The following is a 24,161-nucleotide window of genomic DNA, read 5'->3' as shown; positions in this document are numbered from 1 at the left end:
AATTAAATCAGTCAGAGGAAATATGATTTTGGTCTGGAGTCATACTACATGGGTGAGCATTTTTCATATTTAAATGAAAAATGGCCTAGAATGGCAAATGTAACTGACAGGAAGAAAGATAATCCGATTCTGCGATTTCTGAAAAGCCTTTTATTCAGGATACTATGATACCAGAGTAATCCTGAATCCTTGGCCACAGTTACTGAGATTCAGGATACTAGAATGATACTGAATTACAGTAACTGTCCCCAAGAATTTGGGAGCAGTTTTATTACAATTCAATTGTATAAGGATTGACATAATGATGACATTTGGCCTCCTACAGACGTTAAACTTCAGAACAGGAAAATGCTATTCTTAGGAATGAGAGACACAGACTTTTACAGTCATATCATCTGTTTTATCTCAGCTGCTTTTATTATGAGGTACTAAGATGGGCCTGGGGAGTCTGATCATGCTCCCAATTAGGAAGACAAGAAGCTAATATCCACAGCAAAAAGGAAACACAGTTCAGGAGCCAAGACCTGATAGAGAATTGGCGTAATTCTTTCACCTCAATCAAAAGGTTGGAATTTTTAAAAGGTTTTGGTAGCTTTGTCCATAAAATCAAGAGAGGGGTTTGCAAGTATTTCAACTTCTAAAAGTTTCTATGCATGATGCCCTCAGGGGAAAAAAAGAAAAAGAAAAGAAGTCTTGCACATTTCGCACATTATGAGTTCACTGCCCGCCCACCCCCTTGATCTCTGAGGGCATCTGTATATGTGGGCAGTAGATGTACTTCATGCTCGGTCATGGAACATTCCCAGAAACATTATCATATAGTAAGAAAGTCTGAAAGCTTTCAGAAAATACTTTACCTGGTAGATCATATGCAGCCTCCCCATTTTCATCAGACTGTTTTGCTGATGTACCTTTGAGAATCCGTCATTAAAATTAATTAAAGACACCCACTTTCACACCAGAAGAATATCGTATCAGTAGTCAGCATTCTCTGTTAGTAAAGTATGCAAAGTATGCAAAGATATTTGTCTTCAGAGCAGTGACGGAAGAGACTAAACACAGTAGGAAGGGAGACAGTTCCTCAGGAGAGCCACAGCCTGCTCTGTTCAGACTGTGGTTTTTGTCCTGAGGCACCTGCCACAGAGAAGAGGAGGAGAGAAAAGAGGCTGGGCACTTCCAGTCGTGGGAACGAGAGGCAAAGAGGAACAAAGCAGGACCCTGAAGAGAAAGGAGGAGCAGGTCCTGGACTGCACACAGTGGAAAGGCCTAGCCTTTCACCTGTCTCTGCTGCCCTGGCCTGGGTGGGTCCTCCCAGGGACCCAGGGAACAAATGCCCCCACTATGCGGTCTGTCGTCACAGGATGGAGGTGAGTGCCCTCATGAGAAAGCCAGCCCTGTCTTCCCAGCTGCTGGGGGCGGCGGGGGGGGGGGGGGGGGGGGGGCAGCTCCCGGTTGCCACGACAATGAGCTCAGCAGTCAAGATGACAAATGGCACTCTCCCAGGGGGCCACATGCACATGGGGTGAGGGAATGCTGCAGGCTGGTGGGCTGGGGGTAGGGGCACCACTGGCTTGGGGTGATGCCTTTCCAGGTTGTCAGAGAGGAGCAGGGGAGCGAAAACCCTGGAAACTTCTCCTCTCTCTTCTATCCCTTTCAGGAGTATCAGGGGGAAGGAAGAGGGAGCCAGAGTATCTGGTGGCTGCCAGGGCATGTGGGTTGACACCAATGACTTAGAACCTTGAAAAAGAGATACGTCTTTAAGCCAATGGTCAGATTGGGAGCTAAAGTGCTGATATTATCAGAGTGAAGAGACAGTTGACGAGAAAGTGAAAACAGGAGACAGAAAATGTGCTCAAAAGAGTGAGGAACTGGTAAAGGAGAGACTTCAAGAGAAAACAGGACGAAACAAGATCAGAGGGGAACAAAAATAGCCCATCCCTTCACATCTGAACCACATTAACTGAGGAAAATGGAAGAAAGAAAATGGTGTCCGAAGGATGGGGAGGCATATGGAAGTTATTTGATACACGAGGAGAAGTTTTAAGAAAGAAAAGAAAGAGCTAGAGTGAAGGAAGATAGCAAAGAAGAGTAATGTGCTGCAGGCATTTTAAAAAAAATCAAAAAACCAAAAACCAAAACAAGAGAAAGGCAGAGTCAAAACCAACACACGATCTTATCAAAGAAAGAATTTTCTTACAGAATAAAACCTGACATGTCTAAAAGCATTAAACACTACAGAAAATTAGTCTGGAGGACAACAGCCATTAAAAAGAATGAAGAATAGGGCAGCCACATAAAGAAAGAAAAGACCACAAGAAGAAAGATATACACGAGAGATATACACGTTATGAAAGAACTTCCATAAAAAGCTAATTCCAAAACGTTATATGGCAAAATATATACATCATAATGACTGTGTACAAATACATATATGTATATATACATATACATATATATCTACACAGACCACACACAAAATCATGTAAAATACACTTGGTTGTATTTTATCTAAGGTGGGTAACATCAAAATGACAGCCATCTATCATTTTGCTGTATCTTCTTACTTTTTAAACCTATCAGAAAGAAAAGAGTAAAGAATTTGCTCTGTTTCATACATACACAAATGCTCGTCCTCAGCAGCCACATCCCATGTAAGAGTGGGAGACTTTGCTGGTGGGGGTGATATAAATAACTGACTGGACTACTCATCATTTTTTGACATGGGGGCAGGAGGAATGGAATGGGAATAAACCATACCTTGAAGCGCTCAAGAATCTACCTGCTGCATTAGTGACACCCCCCGCCCCCCACTGGGATTCCAGGCAACTTTCCCATAACGTCCCCACTACTTTTGGTTAATAACTTTCTAAGCCCTGGAGAATTCAAGCAGAGCGATCTGTGAGTGAAGCACGGGAAAATGGAACTGTTACCAGGATACCTTGTCCCCCCCATCTTGCTCCCTTGCAACCGACATCAACGCTGGTCATTTCCAGGGACACCCCTATCCAGGGGCCTGGGATTTCCTTTTCAGCAGTTTTCTCTTCATACAAGGCTTCTTTTCTATGGAGCTTTTCCTCCTGGGAAGGTGCCTTTGTGTTCACATTCCTCATTTCCCAAATGTACTCTGTAGTTTCTCTTTCCTTCATGTAAGATCTGCGTTTGGGATCTGAAGGGTTTTCTCAGAGGTTAAGTCTTGGTCCATGATTTGTAGAGGTGGGAACAAGCTTCCCTGTGCACAGGTTACCTACCGTCACTAGAGTGGAGCCTGGGTTCACACTGGGACAGTTCTATTCACCGATTTTCACATCCCATCAAGCAGGAAATCAAAAATCACAAGAGGCTTTCAATGAATTTCATATTATTTTTGGTTTTAGGTACACTCTGGCCCACATATTCTTGTGTTGTTTCTCTTTTTCTATTATTTCTATCAACATTTCTTTTTTGCCTGTTTCTCTTCTCCTCCTAAATTAAAGTGATTACATTTTTATATATTGTGACAAGTTCCTGTCACATGCAAACCTATTGTATATACTCTGGGATTTAATGCTGCTTCCTCTAAGCACTGAGAGTTGTCCTTAATAATAATAATAATAATAATAATAACAACAACAACAACCACAACAACTCTTCTTTAACTCCTTCTTCTTCTCCTTCTTCTTCTTTTCCTTTAGGAAGGCAGGGGATGATCACCTGCTAGACAAATATATAGTCTCTCCTTATCATCCAGAAATAAGCAGCACTTTGATAGCTGACCTCTGCTCAGTACAGGGTTTAGAATTTCCAACTTGCTTCATCCTAACTAGACTTTTATTTTGCTTGGTACAATTTAATTCCACCAATTCAAGAAGTGGAAATCCCTGAAGTTTTGTCAGAATCCCTTCCTCCTTGGGCATCTTAGACCTTCTTATGTTGTCTGATCCGGCAGGATATTTTTGAGATCTCCATTTGTTAGTATTGAGTACCAAAGAAGGGCGAAATTGTTATCCATCTTAGAAGGATGACCTTTGCTCATTTTCGATAGGAAGGTGAGGATTTCCCAAGAATGAGCAACAAAAGAAATGGGGGAGCATATCTCACCTATTGATGATGGTATTCATCTTAACTACCAGTTGTACTTACTTCCTTCAAAGCAATACTCTAGCACATAGCCATCTAAACCTGCTGCACCAATCTGGTCTGGAGGCCGCCACTTCATCGTGACAGTGGTGTCAGTTACAGAGTCCACGGTCAGAAGGGTAGGAGGGCTGGTTACAGCTTCAAAATTAAAAAAAAAAGGGGGGGGGGGAGGGGGGCAGAAAAGAAGAAATTATTAACTATAGTGTTACAGCACCAGCTGTGATAAAATGAACTAGAATACAAATAAAAATATACACATAAAGCTCATGTTTTAATAAAATTCAGTGAAGATTTCTTAAGCAGATGCTGTGTGGAAGGCAAGGATCTGCTAGGCATAGAGAATTTTAGAAACACTTTCCCTCCGGTTTGGGAGGTTAGTGTGGGAGGTTGGGAGGGCACAAGGAAATTGAAAAAAGTTAAAGCTTGAGATCTAATGGTCCAGAGAAAATCCCCTAACCCTCTAAATTTAAAGTGCAAACTCTTGAACCAAATCTTTTTTCTACTGAAAAAAAGTACTTCACTACCATAAAAGAGTGAAGACATCTTATCTTGGTTTCTTTGTCTTTACCCAACTGTCTTTGTTGGACTAACAGATAACATTTAAGGTGTGATTGTAAAGCAAAGAGACTCGTTTCCAAGTGTGCTTTCAAAGTGGTCTCTTTTTTAGTCATAGTGTTTACACCAAGGTGCTGGTTTATACCTTCAGAAGGACAAACGGGGAGTGGTCACGTGTCAGCAGACTCAGCTACCTGTTTTCAGTGCGAAGTAGCAACAAGATAAGTAGCTCTTATAAGAGCTCTCACTGGAATTCTGGTAACAAATCCCCCAGTTTATGTTATAAAGACATTCAACCCTACCAAACTGTTTTTCATTTCTTAGACAGAAAATTGCCCCTAATTGCCTCCAGCCTCCAGCTCACCCACTACTCTAAGAAGCTTCCAGGTCTGTTCCAGTTAGAGGCCATAAGGAAGCAGTCACAAGTCAGAGCAATGATTTCCATGACAGACATACATCTCTATTGACTCACCCAAAGGAACGAAAGGCTTGGAGGGCATACTGGGTTTGGAGATGCCGATGGCATTGACTGCAAAGATGCGGACCTCATAGGCCACACCTTCAATCATCTTCTTGGGCTCAAAAGTTGTTTCTTTGCAGAGATCAAAATTTAGCCTCATCCACCTGGAGCTTTGTTTCTTCTTCCTCTCAATGAAGTATCCTGCAAGTGACACAAAATGGAAACTGAGGTTTTTCCATGGTCTCCAAAATTAAACTTTGTTGGGTGTTGAAATTCTTAAAATTTCCCATATTCTTAGCACTCTAAGTGAAATATTCAGGTATGCATATATTTTTAAGCCACCTTATTCCATCAGTTGTTTGAGAGAGATTACAGGGAATACAAACATTAATATTATAGGATATAGAGAAAATAATATTAAAATACTAAAAACAATATAAGAAAATTGTATAGGAAGAGAAAGAGAGAAAAACAAATCAGATATGTAGACTGTAGAAACTTATACCATTTCTAGGGTTGATTAAAAGATTTGACTCCAAGTCCCAACAATGTAGGTAAGAAGAGGGAAATGACCAGTTTTATGAGCTTCAAGTAGAAAAAAATTCTTGTTACATAGGGAAAGGAAATTCTTCTGAATATTTATCTCTAAAAGAAATTTCTTCATAGACATAGCTCTATGGAATGAGACATTTACTGACTAGGACAATTTAAAGTTAGACTTATAGATGTTGCAAAACTAGATAATAAATGTAAATGTCAAATAGAAAAAGAGAATAGGCAGCCAGAAGATATTCATCAGAGTTATTTAAGTCTCAAGTACTCACAGAGAATTCCAAAATATAGTTCAATTTGAGTGGATATTTAAAGTCATGGTATGATGGGTTTTCTGCTAAGTGCAATATTTTAAAATGTGCTCTATGTTAATGAGCATAAAGAGGATTCCAACTCCACTGGCAATTCCACAGACTGACCAACATATAGTTACCTAAGATTGGGGACCCTCCATCATAGGCAGGAGGCTCCCAGTTCATGATACACCAATCATCTCCCACATCTGTCACTTTTGGTGCCACTGGAGGATCAGGGATGTCTGTAGCAAACAGAAAATGGAATAGAATAATAAAATAAAAGTGAGAGCACTAAGTGTTAATTGGAAAATAAAATTTTTTTAAACATTTTCTTTTCTTTTTTTTTTTATTTATTTATGATAGTCACAGAGAGAGAGAGAAAGAGAGAGAGAGAGGCAGAGACACAGGCAGAGGGAGAAGCAGGCTCCATGCACCGGGAGCCCGACGTGGGATTTGATCCAGGGTCTCCCGGATCGCGCCCTGGGCCAAAGGCAGGCACCAAACCGCTGCACCACCCAGGAATCCCGGAAAATAGATTTTTTGGTGATAATCATCAAAGCAGTGTTTTTTCTAAATACCTTTCCATGTTTATTCAGATGCACATAGTAACTAATTTAGGCAAAAAGTCACACTCCATATGGGATAGGTGAAGGTGAATCTGATAAAGATAAAAATAATGATGTATTTAAGTCCTTTAAACTAGCATTGCAACATTAGAGAACAAGCTCCATGGAAGGACACTTGTCCTTTACCTTGAAAATGGTAACTAAGAAAACTAAGAAATTATTGTCTAAATATCAGAAGTGATTTTGTTTTATGTTTTTTAACTACAAAGTGAACTTCTAGCAGAACTGAATCAAGGACTAATTGTTGTAAATCAGTTGGAAGAATCAAGATGTTGACTAGTAGAAATCCAAGTTGAAAATGGCAAGCTACCATGTCTTGTTAACACAGTTCAGCACCTGATAAAGTGACCCTCGTTTCTGTTCCATTTGGAATACATATCTTGAGGGAAAAATAAAGTGAGATGAAGAGACCATGAGAGCTTGGCCCACCAATAATCTGCGGGACTCATTTCACTTGGTTTCAGGCTTATGAAAAATGCACTTAGGAGGTCATCTAAGGACCGAGACAGATCTTACTCTTCCACAATGATTGTGATGTTGGAAATTGTTTAGCAACTGTGTTTCAGTGACTTTAGCGGGCACCGGAAGGAAATATGACTGTGGAGAGCTAATGACCAGCAGCCGCAAATGGCTGACTTTAATTATGCATTCCTGCAATTGGACGTCTAGGCAAAGAAAAAGAAGAGAAAGGAAGGGAAGGGGTGGGAAAGAAATTTTTAAAGAGGAAAGGAAAGAAAAGAGAAGGAAAGAAAAGGAGTGGCAAAGGTAGAAAGATGGTGATTTCTAAAAGACAGCTATACTGTGTTTTTCTTTGTTGTGTATCCAAAAGAACTGGGAGAACCAAGAGCTGGCAAAGTCTACTCTGGATGTGGATTCATGTCAGGTTGATTCTAGAAGTCTGTGGACCCGGAGGACTTACCTACAACTTTAATCTTGATGCTTGCATGTGCTTCCCCAGCTTCATTTTTCAGATTTATGTGGTAAACACCAGAGTCATCTCTTTCAGCGACATCAATGACCAGGGTGCTGCTGTCAGGGTAAGATTCTGCTCTTATCCGGCCGCTGCCCTCCATAATGGCCTAAGAAGGAGAGAAACAAAATATGGCACGACCTGTATGACAAGGACTACCCCAGAATGCCTTAGAACCTAAGCTGGATGTGGTGCGAATGCCTAAAAAACATATTCTTGGGGATCCCTGGGTGGCTCAGTGGTTTAGCGCCTGCCTTCGGCCTAGGGTATGATCCTGGAGTCCCAGGATTGAGTCCTACATTGGGCTCCTGCATGGAGCCTACTTCTCCCTCTGCCTGTGTCTCTGCCTCTCTCTCTCTGTGTCTCTCATGAATAAATAAATGGAATCTTAAAAAAAAAAATTCTTAGTGTGATCCTCCGCCAACCCTAAGGACAGAGGTATTAACATCCCATATTGCACAGAAGAAAGCTGTGGCCCAGGGCCGTATGGCTAAAAATGAGAAGAACTGGGATTTGTCTCCAAAGCCCACTAACCATGAACTCACTGAAAAAAAAGCTGGAGGACTAAAAATATGGCTGCAGAAGTGTTATTTTAGGAGAGGAGCCTCTTTGTATGTAAAATTAGAACACTAAAATTTATATCAGGGACTAATCCTTATTTGCCTATTTCCTTATACATCTTAAAAATTTAGAAATACTGAAAAGGGCTGAAGAAGACCAGAATGCTGATTTTCCATACAAGTTGTTAAGAATGGATTTTAAGTTGTTAAGTATGGATTTTTCCCTTCTGATGGGACACAGGACACAAATGAATGTCTAATTCCCAAAGGAAAGACAGGGTGAGGTTGGGCCTTCCATTATACTTTCTTTTTTTTCTCCTTTGCCTCCTCCTCCTCCTCCTCCTTTTCCCTTGTCTTCTACCTCACTTCTTCCCTTTCTTCTTAAACCAGAAATTTAAAATAGCATTCCATTTTTCTGCTTCTTAGGTCATATCTCTTATGGACAACGAACAGCCAGTTATAAAGAGAAAAAAACAGAGGCGGCCATGGTAATTTAGAATTCTAATAACTATTAAATTAACTCGTTACTCTTTTGGGTCTGGATTGGAACTCTTACATCTTCAATAACAAAAGATTGTGACAACATTAAGAATGCTGCAATAGTTTATAGTTTTCATAACTCCTCCTTTTTACAATAGAACAAAATTTCCTCATATTAGCCAAATTCTTTTTTTAAAAAAGATTTATTTATTTATTTATTTATTTATTTATTTATTTATTTATTTGAGACAAACAGAGAGAGGCAGAGACACAGGCAGAAGGAGAAGCAGGCTCCCTGCAGGGAGCCCGATGCAAGATTCAATCCCAGGACCCCGGGATCACGACCTGAGCCAAAGGCAGACACTCAACCACTGAGCCACCCAGGTGCCCCCATATTAGCCAAGTTCTAATCTTAAGATCATAAAAGATGTTCTGCTTTCTTTTTAATGTGAAAAGAAAAATACTTATTTAGGGTGGTGTTATGTTATCTTCTTTAGTTTTCCCTAATTTCTTTGCTTGTCTATTGTGGTATCATTTATAATAGAGTAAAATTCACACTTTTTAGACAGAGTTCTATGAATTTTGACAAACTTGTGTGATTGTGTAACCACTACTGCAATCAATATACAGACCATTCCTGTGACCCCCAGCAGTCACCCAATGTTCCTTCATCATCAACTCCCTCACCCCACACTCTGGTTCTTGGCAGCCACCAATCTGTTATTCATCTCTCTAGTTATCCTTTTTCTAGAATGACATATAAAGGACTCCAACCATATGTAGCCTTTTGAATCCGTCCTCTTTCACTTAGCATAATGCTTTTCAGATTCATCCATGTTACTGCATATATTACGTGTACCTTCCTTTTCACTGTTGGGTAGTATCCTATTGTATATCCCATGTGCAGTTGGTTCATGCATGTACAAACTGTATGTTTGTAAAATTGGACTTTTTGGGTTGTTTCCAAGTTTTGCTAATTATGAATAAAGCTGTTATAAACATTCATGTACAAGTTTTTGTGCAGACATATGTCTTCACTTCTCTAAGGTAAATGCCTAGGAATTTCTTTGAAGAGTTGTAGGGTAAGTTCATATTTAACTGCATAAAATACTACCAAACTCTTCCAACGTGGGTGTACTATTTCGCATTCCCATCAGTGATGTGTGAGTCTTTAGTTGTTCCATATCTTTATAAGCGTTTGATATTGTGTGGTTGCTGTTTGGCTTCTTTCATTCAGCATAATTATTCATCCAAGTTGTTGTATAAATCCTCTATTGCTAGTAATATCCCATTGTGTGGATATCCTATAATTTTTTATCCATTCATTTATTGATGGACATTTGCATTATCTTCAGCTTCTGGATATTATAAGTAAGGCTACTATGACCATTTGTGATAATAGAATTTTTTTGTAGGCTACACTGAATTTTCTATATCTATGATTATGTCATCTGTAATAATATGTACAGTTCTACTTTTTCCTTTCTAATATGGATGTCTGTTATTTCTTTTTCTTACCTGATTGCCCTGACCAGAACCTCTAGTACAAGGTTGAATGGAAGTGGTGAGGATGGGGTGGGGGTGGGGGGGTGGTTCCTGGCTGGTTTAGTTGGTTAAGTGGCTGCCTTCGGGTTGGGTCCACATGGAGCTCCTCATCAGGCTCCCTGCTCAGTGGGGAGCCTGCTTCTTCCTCTACCCTGTTTGCACTCTCTTGTGCTTGCTCTCTCTTAAATAAATAAATAAATAAATTCTAAAAAAAAAAAAAAAAAAAAAAAGAAATAGTGAAGATGGATATCTCTTTTGCTCCTGATCTGAGGGAGGGGAACCTTCAATCTTTCACATTAAGTAGAATGATCACTGTAGGATTTTCAGATGTTTTTTTATCATGTTGAGGAAGTTCCTTTTACTTCCTAGTTTGCTGAGAGATTTTTATTAGGAATGGATATGGGATTTTGTTAAATGCTTTTCTGTGTCTACTGAGATGATCATGCTTATTTTTTCCTTGTTTGTTAATATAGTGAATTATCTTAATTAATTTTCAAATGTGAAGCCAATCTTTGCATTCTCAGGATAAAACCCAGTTGGACATAATGCATTATTCTTTTTATATATTATTGAACTTAGTTTGCTTAATTCTGTTTATAATTTTTCATCGATGTTCATGAGTGATATTAGTTTATAGTCTTCTAATGTTTTTTTTTTTCTGGTTTTGCTATAAGGGAATAACTGGGCTTCAAAAAAGAGTTGGGATATACCCCTATTCTCTTTTAAATTTTCTGGAAGAGTTCGTGTAGAATTGGTATTATTTTTTTCTTAATCTTTGACAGAATTCTCCAATAAAGCCTGGAATTTTCTTTCTGAAAGGTTTGTAACTACAAATTTCATTTCTTTAATAGATATGGGGTTATTTAGTACTGACTTAATAGCATTCTGCAAATTCTAATATGTGGTATGCTCATAAATATTTTCTAATTTCCCTTGTGATTTCTTTTTTTGATCTATAAATTATTCAGAAAAAATGTTAGTTTCCTAATATTTGAAAATTTTCCAGATACCTTTCTGTTATTGATTTCTATTTAATTCCATTGTGATCAGAGAACTTTGCATGAATTAAATCCTTTTACATTTATTGGGGCTTACTTATGGCCTATCTTGGAAATTTTCCACATGCAATTTTAAAATAATGCCCATTCTGCATGTGTTGGACTGTTCTATAAAAGCTAATTAGATCACGATGGTTGCCAATATTGTGAAAACCCTGAATATCCTTACTGATGGTCTCTCTACTTGTTCAATCAACTACTGAGAGAAGAGCATTGAAATCTCTAATTTACCTATTTTCTTTGCAGTTCTAGTACCTTGCTATTTGTTTTCTACTTCTCTCATCTGTTCTTTGTGCCTCTTTTTCTGCCTTTTTTAGATTAAGTATTTCTTGCGACTTCATATTATGTCCTTTGTTGGCTTATCAGCTATAACTTATTATTTTAGTGCTTCCTTTGGGGCTTATCATCTACATTTTTAACTTTTCAGCCTCCCTTCATGTGATATTACAATAACATACCTCTCTTTTAACCCTCCTAATTCTTACTTTCCATCTTTCCCCTCCTGACTTTGTTTCTTTTGTCATAAATTTTACTTTCACTTATGTTACAAACACCACAATGCATGGTTATTACTTTTGTAATAATAAAAACCTCATGTTTATCCATGTAGTTATCATTTCCGATGCTCTTCATTCCTCTGTGAAAATGTTTCCATCTGGCATCATTTTCCTTCTGACTTAAGGACTTCTTTTAGCATTCCTTGTAGTGCTAAAATTGTCCCAGTGACAATTTCTTTCAGCTTTTATATATCTGAAAATGATTTTATTTTGCCTTCATTTCTGAAAATTATTTTTCCTTAGCACAGAATTCTAGGTGATAGTTTTTTAGAATGTATAGAATTTTTTTAGAATTCATAAAATTCTAGGTTGACAGTTTTTTTCCTTAAAGATGTTATGCCACTGTTTTCTCACTTGCCTTACTTTGAGAGAGATCTGCTATCACTCTTGTCTTTGTTTCTGTATATATAATGTGATTTTTTTCTCTGCCTACTTACTTTTTCATCTTAACCACAGGTTTTGAGCAATTGGATTATTATGAGTCTTGGTGTGGTTTTATTAATGCTCCTTGTGCTTAGGTTTTCTTGAGCTTCTTGAAACTGAAATTTTAGTTTTTATAAAATTTGGAAAAATTTTGGCCCTTATTTCTTTTTTTAAAAAAAGATTTTATTTATTCATTAGAGACAAACAGAAAGAGGCAGAGGGAGAGGTAGGCTCCCTGTGGGGAGCCCGATTCAGGACTTGATCCCAAGACCCTGGGATCATGACCTGAGCCAAAGGCAGATGCTCAACCACTGAGACCCCCAGGCATACCTTGACCCTTATTCTTTATACATTCCTTTGTCCTTTTTAGGGACTCCAATCACACATATATTTCACTGCTTGAAGTTGTCCTAAAGCTCAATGATGTTCTTCTTTTTTCTTCCAGAAAACAGAAATTTATTTTTTGAATAATAAAAATAATTATTTTTAAGAGAGAGAGAGTGGAGGGGCAGAGAGAAAGGGAAAGAGAGAATCTTTTTTTTTTAAAGATTTTCTTTCTTTCTTTCTTTCTTTCTTTCTTTCTTTCTTTCTTTCTTTCTTTCTTTCCTTCTTTCTTTCTTTCTTTCTTTCTTTCATAGAAAGAGAGCACAAGGAGGGAGCAGCAGAGGGAGAGGGAGAAGGGAGTCTGAGGTGGGGGCTTGATTCTAGAACCCTGGGATCATGACCTAAGCTGAAGGCAGATGCTTAACCAACTGAGTCACCCAGATGTCCCTGGAGAGAGAGAATCTTACGCAGGCTTCATGTCCAGAGTAGAGCCCAATACGGGGCTCAATCTCACAACCCTGAGATCAAGATCTGAGCTGAAATCAAGAGTTGGATGCTTAACTGACTGAGCTACCCAGGTGCCCCAATAAATTTTTTGAAGCAGACTTAGACTCACTGCAAAATTTAATGGAAAGTACAGAGAGTTCTCATATATACCCCTCCCAACACATACACAACCTCCTCCACATCTGACATCCCACATCAGAGTGGAATATTTGTTACAGCTGATGAACCTACACTGATACATCATTATCATTTAAAGTCTATATTTACATTAGAGTTAACTCTTGTGTTATATATTCTGTGGGTTTTTCCAAATATATAATGACAGTGTCCATCATTATAACATCATATAGAATAGTTTTAATGCCCATAATATATTTTATATAGGGTGCCACAGAGTGACACTTGAGCTCGTACTAGTCTACCACTCCAACCTTATTATTCTCCTTCTCATACACTCTGACCCATCCATACTGGCTTCTTTCCAATTTCTTCAACACATCAAGTTCATTTTCTCCTCTTCTCTTGTCCTTTGCACTGGCATTGACTTTACCTGGAAATCTCTTTCCTTTGATCTTCACATATGGTTTTCTTGTCCTTCATAGAGACTATTGTCATTTACCTCACAATCACTTGCTAATCATATTACTCTGTTTTCTTAAAAAAATCTTCATAGTACTTATTACTATCCAAAGTGATTTTGTTCATTTATTTATTTAATAATTCATTGTCTATTTCTCTTCAGCTTCATTGTCTGACACCCATTAGAATGAAATATGGGATCCTGTTCACTGCACATAAAAACTTGCCTGGTGAAAAAACAAACAACAACAAAACACACACACACACACTCACACAAACACACAAAGACTTGCCTGGTCACATAGTAAGTAGTTAGAAATATGAAAAGTAAATGCATGATGATTATATTTGCCTGAAAATCAGTGATCTTTCTTAATCAAAAGGGATTATATCTATACTGAACCCCTATACATATATTTGCTTTCTTCTTTCATCTGACTAATGGAAGGCAGGAAGTGGGATGGGCAGTGTGTGTGTGTGTGTGTGTGTGTGTGTGTGTGTGTGTGTGAGTAAAACAAACCTTATCAGCACGGCTCCAAATGGCTTTGGGAGGTGGCTCTCCACTGATAGGAATCTCAAGACGAAGCTTGCTTCCTGCAATTACTGTCACTGTATTGTCAGCATCGAGACCATCCAGGATGATCTTAGGAGGATCTAAAATATTAAATATAGCCTTTGTCATCAGACAATCATTTCCATTATGAATATCTGGGCTAGTACTTTGCTAGTGCTAAATATTGGTCGTAACCAATATTTTATCTGGCCAAAAAGAACATGAAGAGTCAAAGTAGTTAGTGCCTGGCAATCTTGCAAAACGACTTCACTATAAGACTTCGTATAAGAATCAACTGTTATGATTAGTGACTTATACCAATTAATGTATTTTTTCTTTATATATCATACTTTTCAATGTGTTATATTTCCAAGGTAAGCGAAAAAACACCAAAAACCAAGAACACAAAATTCTGCAATGATTTATCTACTCACCAATAACATGAACTTTGGCAGGCAAAGTAATAGAGTAGGCATCTGGTGCAAATACATAATCACCTTCATCTTCAAGGAGAGCATTGGCTATCACTAACTTGTGGATTCTAAGGAAATACGAAAAACATTTCTAAGAATTTACAAAGATTTAGATTGTTTATGGCACAACTGAAGAGACCCTGCCCTTTATCTGATTAACTTATTTAGTGCAGGCCGGAGAGAAAGACAGACCAAGAAACAGAAAGAGAGAATATGAATATGAAAGCTTAATTTTCCTTTTTATTGGTACACTATTAAATATTCATCTTGGAGTATATGAAATTATCTGCACAAATACAGCCTGCTTATTATGCATGCAAGAGTTTATTATTCCTTTCTCATCACATAGCTTTTAAAAAAGACTAAAATATAACATCTCACTAGAGCCACACTTTAAGATTTAAGAAATTACCAATAATAATCTTGATTTTGGCTTTATATGCTAAATCTAAAAGCAGGAGTTCTTAACTTTTTGGGGGTCAGTGAATATCTGATGGACACCATCGATTTGCTCTCTGGAGAAAAGTGTGTATTTTTGAATACACAGACCTTGCTTACAGCTTTAGAGAATTTATGGGGCCCTCTGAAGTTCATTTATGATATCCTAGAATTCATAGATCCAAGGGTAAGAAAGCTTGCCTTGGATTTTTGCTAGATTCTAGGATATTATGTCCACCCCAAAAATTGTGAAAGCTCACACGACACTTACTAGTTAGGGACAGTTAATCCATTTTGATTCATTCCTTAACTAAGATTCAGTATCATTCCTTTAACCTCATGTTTGATGGAAAAAAATGAGTTGATGGCATTTGAATAGACAAAGCACCATGCCATGAGGTACAAAAAAGGAATCACTGGTAGGACAGGATGTAGAACAGAGAAATCATGTTCTTGCTGTTTGGAAGCAAAGAACCAGACATAGATCCTCTCTTTATGACTACTCTCCAGGCCTCCTCACCAAATATGTTAATTTAAAAGGTAAAGAAAATAGATATGGGGATCAGCCCTCCCTTATGGATCACCTAACTTGCTTACCTTCCTTTGTGAACAACCTTTAGACGGTCACTTTCCTGAATAGGTAGGCCATTTTTAGTCCATTTTCCTGATATGTTTTCAGAGATTTCACACTTCAAGCAGATTTCTTTTCCAAGGTGTACAGTTTGATCAGTCAGAGGTGTCAAAATCTTCAGAGGTTTCACTACAGAAATAATAGATAATTATAAGTGCCAAACCCAAACTCCAGACAGGCCAAGATGGTATCTGGTTTTAAAAATGAGAATTTGTTCCAGTGCAATTGATTTGTTAGGGGACAATTGGAACATAACACAAAGTTTGTGCTTGATTATGCATGATTTCATTCATGAAAAAGAGAAAATGGCACCCAGCTGACTGAGCCAGGTAGGACTGCACAAAATGCATTCGCACACACATACACACGCACGTGACAAATATCTACCAGTTACCTGAATTCACCCACGCAATATGAGACACATTCATGCACACTGGCGATTACCACTGTCCATCCAATTCCAAATAACCTCTTTCTACCATTTCACAGTGGCTCACTAGATGCAACACTTCCCACACCATTTCCACAGGCAAATTCCAGGTCTCGTTTAACATAAAGTGCCATATTTATTAAGTATTTGATGTGTAAAACTGTGATACTAGTTTTATTAGGTTCTTTTTTTTAATGCGTGCTGACAAAATTTTTGAGTGTCGTGCCCATCATCTCCCTTTCCCCAATTTGTCTTGTGGTTTTTATTGCATGAGTTTGTACAGCATAGTGATTTTAAAAATGCGTATATTGCATTATGGTAGAACTGACGGTAATTACTTTAAATGGCTACAAATAGCAGGTAAGGATCTGTCTATGATTGAAAAATCTTCTTGGTATTAAACTAAAATGGACACAATTCTGTGAAGCATAAGGAGTGTAACTGAGATAACCTCTGAATAATTCAGTGATCCTATGGATCACAATTGGACTAAGAAAGAAGTAAGGAAGCAGGGCTTCTTCTCTGCGTGTATTGCCAAACTTCCTGTGAGATTTGCAATTTTAATTTTCATGGCTAACTAGAAGATCCCGACCCTGCTGCTGAGGACTGACTACTATTTGGGGCTTTTGGGGAAGTACATGAATTCTCTCATGCCTCTGGATTCTAGCAGCAAATGAGTTCTTACAACATTCTCATTTCAGCCTCCTTGGTTTGAGCAACTTCCTTTCTACTCCAAGTGTAGTTGCAGAATGTTGAATGTTTATTTAACGAGTAGATAGCAAATTCATTCATGGGTTATGCAAACATCAGGATTTTATATCCTATCTAAGTATTCACTGTCTATATATGTGGTCTTTGGATTAAAGTATTTCTTTAGTATTTGGATAACTTCTCTGGCAGGTGATTTTTATACTCCCTGATACTGTTATACTATTAAATTGAGTAGTCAGTTCTATCTCAGAGATCCTGACTGCTATGACATAGACATTCATTAGAATGGAATCCAATTTTACATTTTTAAGATTGCTACAGTAGAAATCAAATAGACTGAAACTTTCCTAAATTTGAATTTAAAAAAGGCAACACCATTACTTAGCCAACTTGGAGGATACTCAAGGAAATCTTACTTACAGTCAACACTAAGCTTAGCAGACGACTGTCCTCCTGTTGTCATTACAGAATATTCTGCGCTGTCAGCCTTCGTTGCTCCTTCTATGATCAAAATATGTTTTTTGCCCTCAACTTTAATTCGGTATCTTGATCTTGGACCAGGGATAATCTCCTCACCATTCTTAAACCTGAGTTAAAACAGATTATAAAATGGATTATAAAAAGAGTTTTGTAAAAGACTCTTTAGGAGATGCACATTATTGGTTTTTCTTTTTTTCTGTATCCTGGAATCTAAGAACTATTTGTTAAATTAAACAATGTATGGATCGTTACATCAAATGGATTAGTAATATAACAAGTATTGTCTGAAAAATTCCATTAGAAGGACATCAGTCTCTTCTTCCCATTCAAGATCAATCAGATGAAGATGCTAAGAGTGGATATTACCTCTTGACCCACACTAATAAGAACAGCATCATTTAATATGTCTTAAAGTTAGCTATGATTCTAGATAAGAATGAACAATCTACTCTGTACCAATTACCACAGGTACATGCTGTGTAATTTACTATACTTCTCCACAAAGCATTTCATTTTAGGATTCTGAATCTCGTACCTTTAATTTTGAGGTTACTCACACAGAACTTGAGAAAACACTCCCTATCCACACACACGCAAAAATAATACTTTTATTTTTAAAAGTATTTGGTGATTCTTAGTCTAAAATATTTTCCTGTGGTACTGTGTCAATAAGGTAAGTGGGGATTAAATGAAAAATATACATGTAAGTATACTTTTCCATGTAAGTTGCCAGTGTGGCATAGTGAGAGTAAGCGAAGTATACACGTTAAGAGCATCCAGGGCAGCCTGGGTGGCTCACCGGCTTAGCACCACCTTTGGCCCAGGGCATAATCCTGGAGACCCAGGATGGAGTCCCATGTTGGGCTCCCTGCATGGAGTCTGCTTCTCCCTCTGCCTGTGTTTCTGCCTCTGTGTGTGTGTGTGTGTGTGTGTGTCTCATAGATAAATAAATTAAAAAAAAAAAAAAAGCATCCCCAGAATTTGGAATCAAACAGACCCAGGCAACTGTAAGCCACCCATTTCTTAGTAAGTGCCTACTTCCCCACATTTATCAACCTAGATTTCTGAATTGCTTTCCAGTTTCATAGGTGAAAAAGCCCCCAGTATCTTCATAGTTTTAGTTACCATTTCTACTAATGTGAATGGTTATGATTCTTTTCACATGTATAAAAGCCATTTCCTGTTCTCCAATCCATGAAGGCACATTTTTTTAATCTATTACAAATAGATAGACGTCTGGAAAGTTATTTACCATTTCACATTGGCGTCGTCTTCAGACACCTCACATTCTAATTCCACTCTTTCTCCACAGTAAGCATTCGTATCTTCCAGCTGTTTGGTTACCAAAATTGGAGGCTCTAGTGTGAAAAAAGGGAGAATCAGAATCATTAAATGTCCAAAACCTGCTCATGACCACAGATTTGTTCACAGATGAAAGACCAACAGTAAGAAAGTGTCATCTACCATAGGGCTATGTTAGATGATGGTGAGGTTGGGTTTTTTTTACTTTTTTTTTTTTCAAAATAGCTGGCAAACCTGGGTGGGGCTTTCCCAATTTTCTCAGAACTCTTCAAATCAAATCAATTATTGTTCTGGAGAGCAGACAAAACACGTATCAAATATCCTTCTTCTGGCAAATATGAAATCAAGTGGTAGACATGTCTGATGAAGGAGAATTGGTAACTATGATTCTTTGATTCTGGTTCTAGGTGGATGATAGGTCTGTATTCAGAGGGCCTCAGGGACACAATGTTTTAGTAAATGATCATCTTCAGCATCCTCAGTGTCAGCCACTGATACCCTTTTACTAGTGAAGCTGGTTTCTAGAGAAATCTCTTTGTGATCAGCTGAATGTGCAAAATGAGGATTATCCAGTAGAGCTTGTTGGGTTCCAGAAGCTATAACTAAGAATAATTGTATATCGCTTGCTTGAGTCAAAAACATGGGGCATTTTGACTCACCAGTTTGTTTGTTTTTTTCTCCCCTCAGCCTTTCTAGTCTTCAGCAAACTTGAAGATTAAGTAGGCTATACAATAACCGCCAGTGTAAAGGAGCTTCCACTCAGAGCCAACCTAACACCTGGGCTGACCCACTTCTAGAGATACTATTACCTCTGCTCTAGAGCTCAAGAGCTCACCTTGTCATGCTCATTTTGATCACTATCCCTGGGAGAAGGAGCGCCCAAGGCTATTGAAGACGACAGTAAGAAATCTCACTTTACCTCTCACAAAGAGCTCGGTGGAACATTTCTCATCACCAGCTGTCACATAATACTCTGAATCATCCGTCAGCCCACAGTTATTGATAAACATGATTCTTTCACATCCTTTATGTTCAAAGATGTATCTGTTTTAAATAGGAGGGAGAGAACAGTCTGTGACCTTGATTTATTCTTTCCTTTATTACCAGCAAATCTGGCTTATAATTCAGTAATGTTTAAAAGTCAGGGATATAATTTTGATCTGCCATTTATGTAGCACATCTTACATAGTGAACACAAAACATGAAACACTTGTTATTTTTATAACACATAATGTAATACATATGCCTCTTTATACATAATATTTAATTTCTGTATTTTTATAAAAGGTTTTAATTTCCACTACAAGTCAGTAATAATATATTTCCTATTTAATTTTTTTAACCTATTGTTGGAAAATAGGCTTGGCTGAGGTTGTCAGAGAGATTTGGAACTCTGTACAGTTTTTTAAATGACCAGTTCATCTAGTTTATAGGTAGAGAGGGACTCAATCTTATTCATTGATTCATTGATCCCACTCATTGCCTAGTGCAATGTCACATAGATTTTGTTAGGTGAATAAGTGATTATACAGTCTAAGCAGTAATATGAACTTAATCACTAACATAGGCAGTAATTTTATAGAATATGATGGCCTTTTAATTGAGCTTAAGAACTAGTGTTGTCACATCACAGTAACCACCTACTAAAAAAGAACTTGAGTGTTTGGAAACAAAAAACTAAAAGCCAGGAATATCACAAAATTTAATTGTCTGTGATCTGGATTATGAATGAGTATATTAAGGCATTATAACAGACTGATGAAAAAGTTCTCATTTGGAAAATTCCCAAATTGAAGACTTCAAGAATAAAGCATTACACAACATTTTCTAAATAAAGATAACTGATTAAAATTATGTTTTTGGTAAATTCAAGCCACTTTCAAGAGATTTTTATCAGACTAAACATTATCATCATAAAGTCACTCTGCAGGCATGGCCCCATTAAGAAACTGGAAACCACCTAATTGTACTCCAGAAGCGACAGATTTTCAGGATTAAAGTCTTTTTATAAATGTGCATGTGGCTCCTGTTAACTTAAAAAAATACACTGGAGTTGAAAATCTCTCAGGCTGAGAAGGCTCTCTGTGAAGCAGTTTCATAATAAACTAGCGATACCATCAGACATCAGGGATTAGTCTGATTCCTTCCTTTGAGAGGGCCAAAATATAAAACACAGGCTTTAGATACTCTTTTGTAAAAACAAAAGTTCTCTAATTATAAGGTGTTATTTCCAGTTGGTTTATCAAGTATGTATTTCAAAATTTTCAAAGTTTTATTTTAAAAATTGGGAGAAGTTTGGCAATGCTCTGAAATAATCACATATAACATATATTGACACAAAGCTAGAACTAGAATCACTCAAAAATAGTTTGTATAGAATTGAAACATAAAACAAGGTTTTATATAGCACTATATGTTAATGGTTCCAAAACCATTATATAGCACTATAATGTCAATGGTTCCAAAATCTATGAAAAGTTTTTATTCTCCCTCCATCTGATTTTGCATTAAAAAGGCATAACTAAAATGTGTTTTTATTTACAGAAAACTAAGTCAAATTACTGTTTGATTTATTCAGCTATCCCTGAGTATTTGCAAAGCCCACTTACTTCGTACTGGGTCGAATTTCTTGACCATTTTTATACCATTTCACCTCCAACTTTGGGTCTGCCAGTTCCACAGCAAACCTTACTCTGCCTCCTTTATCCACTTGATATGCAGGATCAAGAATTTTTGCAAAAGCTGATAGAGAGAAAAAGGAAAACTATGTCAATATGTGCACACACATGCTATGAATTTAAATAGTTGATGTATGTATAAGAACCTAAAACTAAATGAAAATTCGAGACTCGAAGTAGAAAAAAATTAGGAATCTTCCAAAGTATCCTCTATGTTTTAGAATTCAGTGTTGATTTATATATGATAAGATGGTTTAAAAAACTGAAGAGAATCCACATGTTTTTGAAACAAACATAAGAATTATTGAAGAGCAAAGAAACTGAGGGTTGCTAGAGGGAGGTAGTGGGAGGATGGGGTAAGTGGGTGATGGGCATAAAGGAGGGCACGTGATGGGATGAGCACTGGGTGTTCTATGCAACTGACGAATCACTGAACTCTACCTTTGAAACTAATGGTACACTTACTATATGTTGGCTCATTGAATTTAAATTTTTAAAAATGGGGGGAAAAGGAAAAAATAAAAATTGGAAAAAAAGAATTATTGACGAGACTTTAAAAATGATTGTCCTAATTCTTCAGGGAATTATAAAGCACCTAAATGAAACTGAACTTGAAGAACATGCCTATTCTCCTAGCATGACTACTATCAGAATCAAGGGCACTATCTTTGTACTTAGGTATGTCACAGGAAGTTTTTTTTTTTTAATCACAGAGTTTATGAGATAAATTCAATGACTCATCAAATTAAATAGAATGCCTTTGACTAATTGAAATAGTAGGCTTATCAAAATTTTTGTATTGTGGAAACTTGCCCAAATAATGACACATTTAAAACACTCCTACAGGGGCACCTCGGTGGCTCAGTTGGTTAAGTGTCTGCCTTTGGCTCAGGTCATGATCCCAAGGTCCTGGGATAGAGCCCTGTATCAGTCTCTTTATTCAGTGGGCAGTCTGTTTCTCCCTCTCTTTCTCCCCCTGCCCTTCCCCCCCACTCGTTTTCTCACTTTCTCTCTCAAATAATACAATCTTAAAAAAAAATAAAGATAAATAAAACACTCCTTACCTAAATAGTTAGGAACTCAGGATTTCAAAACATTTTAAATAACAGAGGACACAGTAGTTAAAAAATATATGATCTTTGAAAGGTCCTAAGCAGATGTTAACTTCTTTTCTTAATTTAATTATTTTTCCTTGATTTTAATGATAATACTCATTTAGAGAGTTTGGAAAATACAAGTGTGTAATGCCTCATGGAATTTTTATGCTTGCATTTACATCATCCCAACTTTGTTATACTATTGCTTAAATAAGCTCACTTCCTTGTATTTTAACACAGTAAACACTAGCTTTAAAGAAAGTTATCTATCCTATACCTCAAGACCTCAATTCAGAGCTAAGTGGTAAGAATTAGATCAACCAGTGTGGAGAAAAGAGATGTCTGCTTGGCATTCACATGTTTGTGACTCTCAAGGACAATACTTCTAAAAGTTTTGAAGTTTCAAAATAGTGGGAATGGCTGAGTTCTGTAAACAAACCAAAAACAAGACACTTCTATATTTCTCTGGGCCTAATTGCTCCACCAGTTTACAGGGGGTTGAGAAATAATGGGTAGATTTTTTTTTTAAAAAAGGAGGTGGTGAGAGACTTTAAATTCTATTTGGGCACCCAGGTTGGGTACTCAAATAAGTGAAAACATAAATTCTATTGGGACGTTAAGAAATAATGAACAGTAATAGGATTGATATGTTCCCTTCATGCATCACAAAACAGGTAACTGACCCAACCAGGTACAGGAAATTTGGAAGAGCACGTAATCAATTTAAAACGTATTTAAAAAAAAAATTAAATTTTAATTTAAATTGCAACATCTCAAAGTATTTTTTTTTAAAGATATTTAAAACCACAACAAAATGCAGTCACTTCAGATCCCTAGAGAGCTGCACAGCTATTTTCCAGAACCTTCTGGTAACCGCATCAGGGTGAGAGGTGGATTCCCCGCCCCTCATGAAATTGGTTCAAGACTATGAGGGTCAAAGCAAGGAACATCTACTCTGCGCACGTAAGAATCAAGCATTTGAGAGGGAGGGCGATGTGGAGGCTGGAGAAAGGGGCCCCGTGAAACTCCCAGTGGCAGCGAAGATACGGGATGTTCCAGGACGTTTACCCGTGAGGTTTGACCGTTCGCCGGCTCCCGTCTACCCTCACGGCTACAGATGCCCGGAGCCTTGACCCGCATCGCCTGAGGCCCGGGAGCACGAAAGGAAGGGGAACGCCTGTCCCCGCCGCCCCCCGGGTCCCCGCGTCCCCGCGTCCCCGCGTCCCCCGTCCCCGCCAGCTGGGAGGACGCTGCCCCGCAGCCCCGCCCGGGGGCGCTCACCTGCACTCTTCTTCTCCACCCTGCGCATGCGCTTGAGCCGCTTGAGCATGCCGCGCAGGTCGGTGATGCCATACTGGAAGGCGATCTTCTCGTACTCGTTGGGGTTCGCGTTCTTCAGCAGCTCCCACACGTCCACCTCGGGCTCCTCCTCCTGCTGCTTCACCTCCCTACCCGGGGACGGGCCCGAGTCAGGAGCTGCCCCGGCCTCGCGGGCCGCCAGCGGGACCCACTTCCTGGCTCAGCGGTGGAAGCGCTGCGCGTGAAGCCTGGCTGGGGGCAGCCCGCAGCCCGGGACACGGCCAGGCCCCTAGAGATCAGGGGTACGCGCCTGCCAGGCCCCTAGAGATCAGGGGTACGCGCCTGCCAGGCCCCTAGAGATCAGGGGTACGCGCCTGCCAGGCCCCTAGAGATCAGGGGTACGCGCCTGCCAGGCCCCTAGAGATCAGGGGTACGCGCCTGCCAGGCCCTTAGAGATCAGG

At 38.4% G+C, this 24,161-nt stretch overlaps 1 protein-coding gene across 17 annotated transcripts in view; it reads right to left on the bottom strand.

Annotated features, from left to right (window-relative positions):
* Nucleotides 1-24,161, bottom strand: part of MYBPC1 (myosin binding protein C1) — an 85,361-nt gene that overhangs the window by 18,685 nt on the left and 42,515 nt on the right. For 9 of the 17 annotated variants that reach the window (XM_035699397.1, XM_049094037.1, XM_025438923.2 and 6 more), the window contains 12 exons: nt 23,683-23,849; nt 21,236-21,368; nt 19,546-19,670; nt 18,577-18,682; nt 17,265-17,431; nt 15,670-15,832; nt 14,596-14,702; nt 14,129-14,262; nt 7,525-7,684; nt 6,117-6,221; nt 5,144-5,332; nt 4,120-4,254 (listed from right to left, as the gene is read on the bottom strand). In XM_035699397.1, the coding sequence (XP_035555290.1) occupies nt 4,120-4,254; nt 5,144-5,332; nt 6,117-6,221; nt 7,525-7,684; nt 14,129-14,262; nt 14,596-14,702; nt 15,670-15,832; nt 17,265-17,431; nt 18,577-18,682; nt 19,546-19,670; nt 21,236-21,368; nt 23,683-23,849 (1,691 nt within the window). Of the gene's footprint in view, nt 1-857; nt 912-4,119; nt 4,255-5,143; nt 5,333-6,116; nt 6,222-7,524; nt 7,685-14,128; nt 14,263-14,595; nt 14,703-15,669; nt 15,833-17,264; nt 17,432-18,576; nt 18,683-19,545; nt 19,671-21,235; nt 21,369-23,682; nt 23,850-24,161 lie in introns of all 17 variants that reach the window. The other 8 variants (XM_025438922.3, XM_025438916.3, XM_035699398.2 and 5 more) reach the window with 1 other exon arrangement.

The sequence above is a fragment of the Canis lupus genome, chromosome 15 (assembly GCF_003254725.2).
Source record: "Canis lupus dingo isolate Sandy chromosome 15, ASM325472v2, whole genome shotgun sequence".
NCBI lineage: Eukaryota > Metazoa > Chordata > Mammalia > Carnivora > Canidae > Canis > Canis lupus.
Note: the sequence above shows the minus strand (reverse complement) of the source record. Positions and strands in the feature narration are given on the sequence as shown.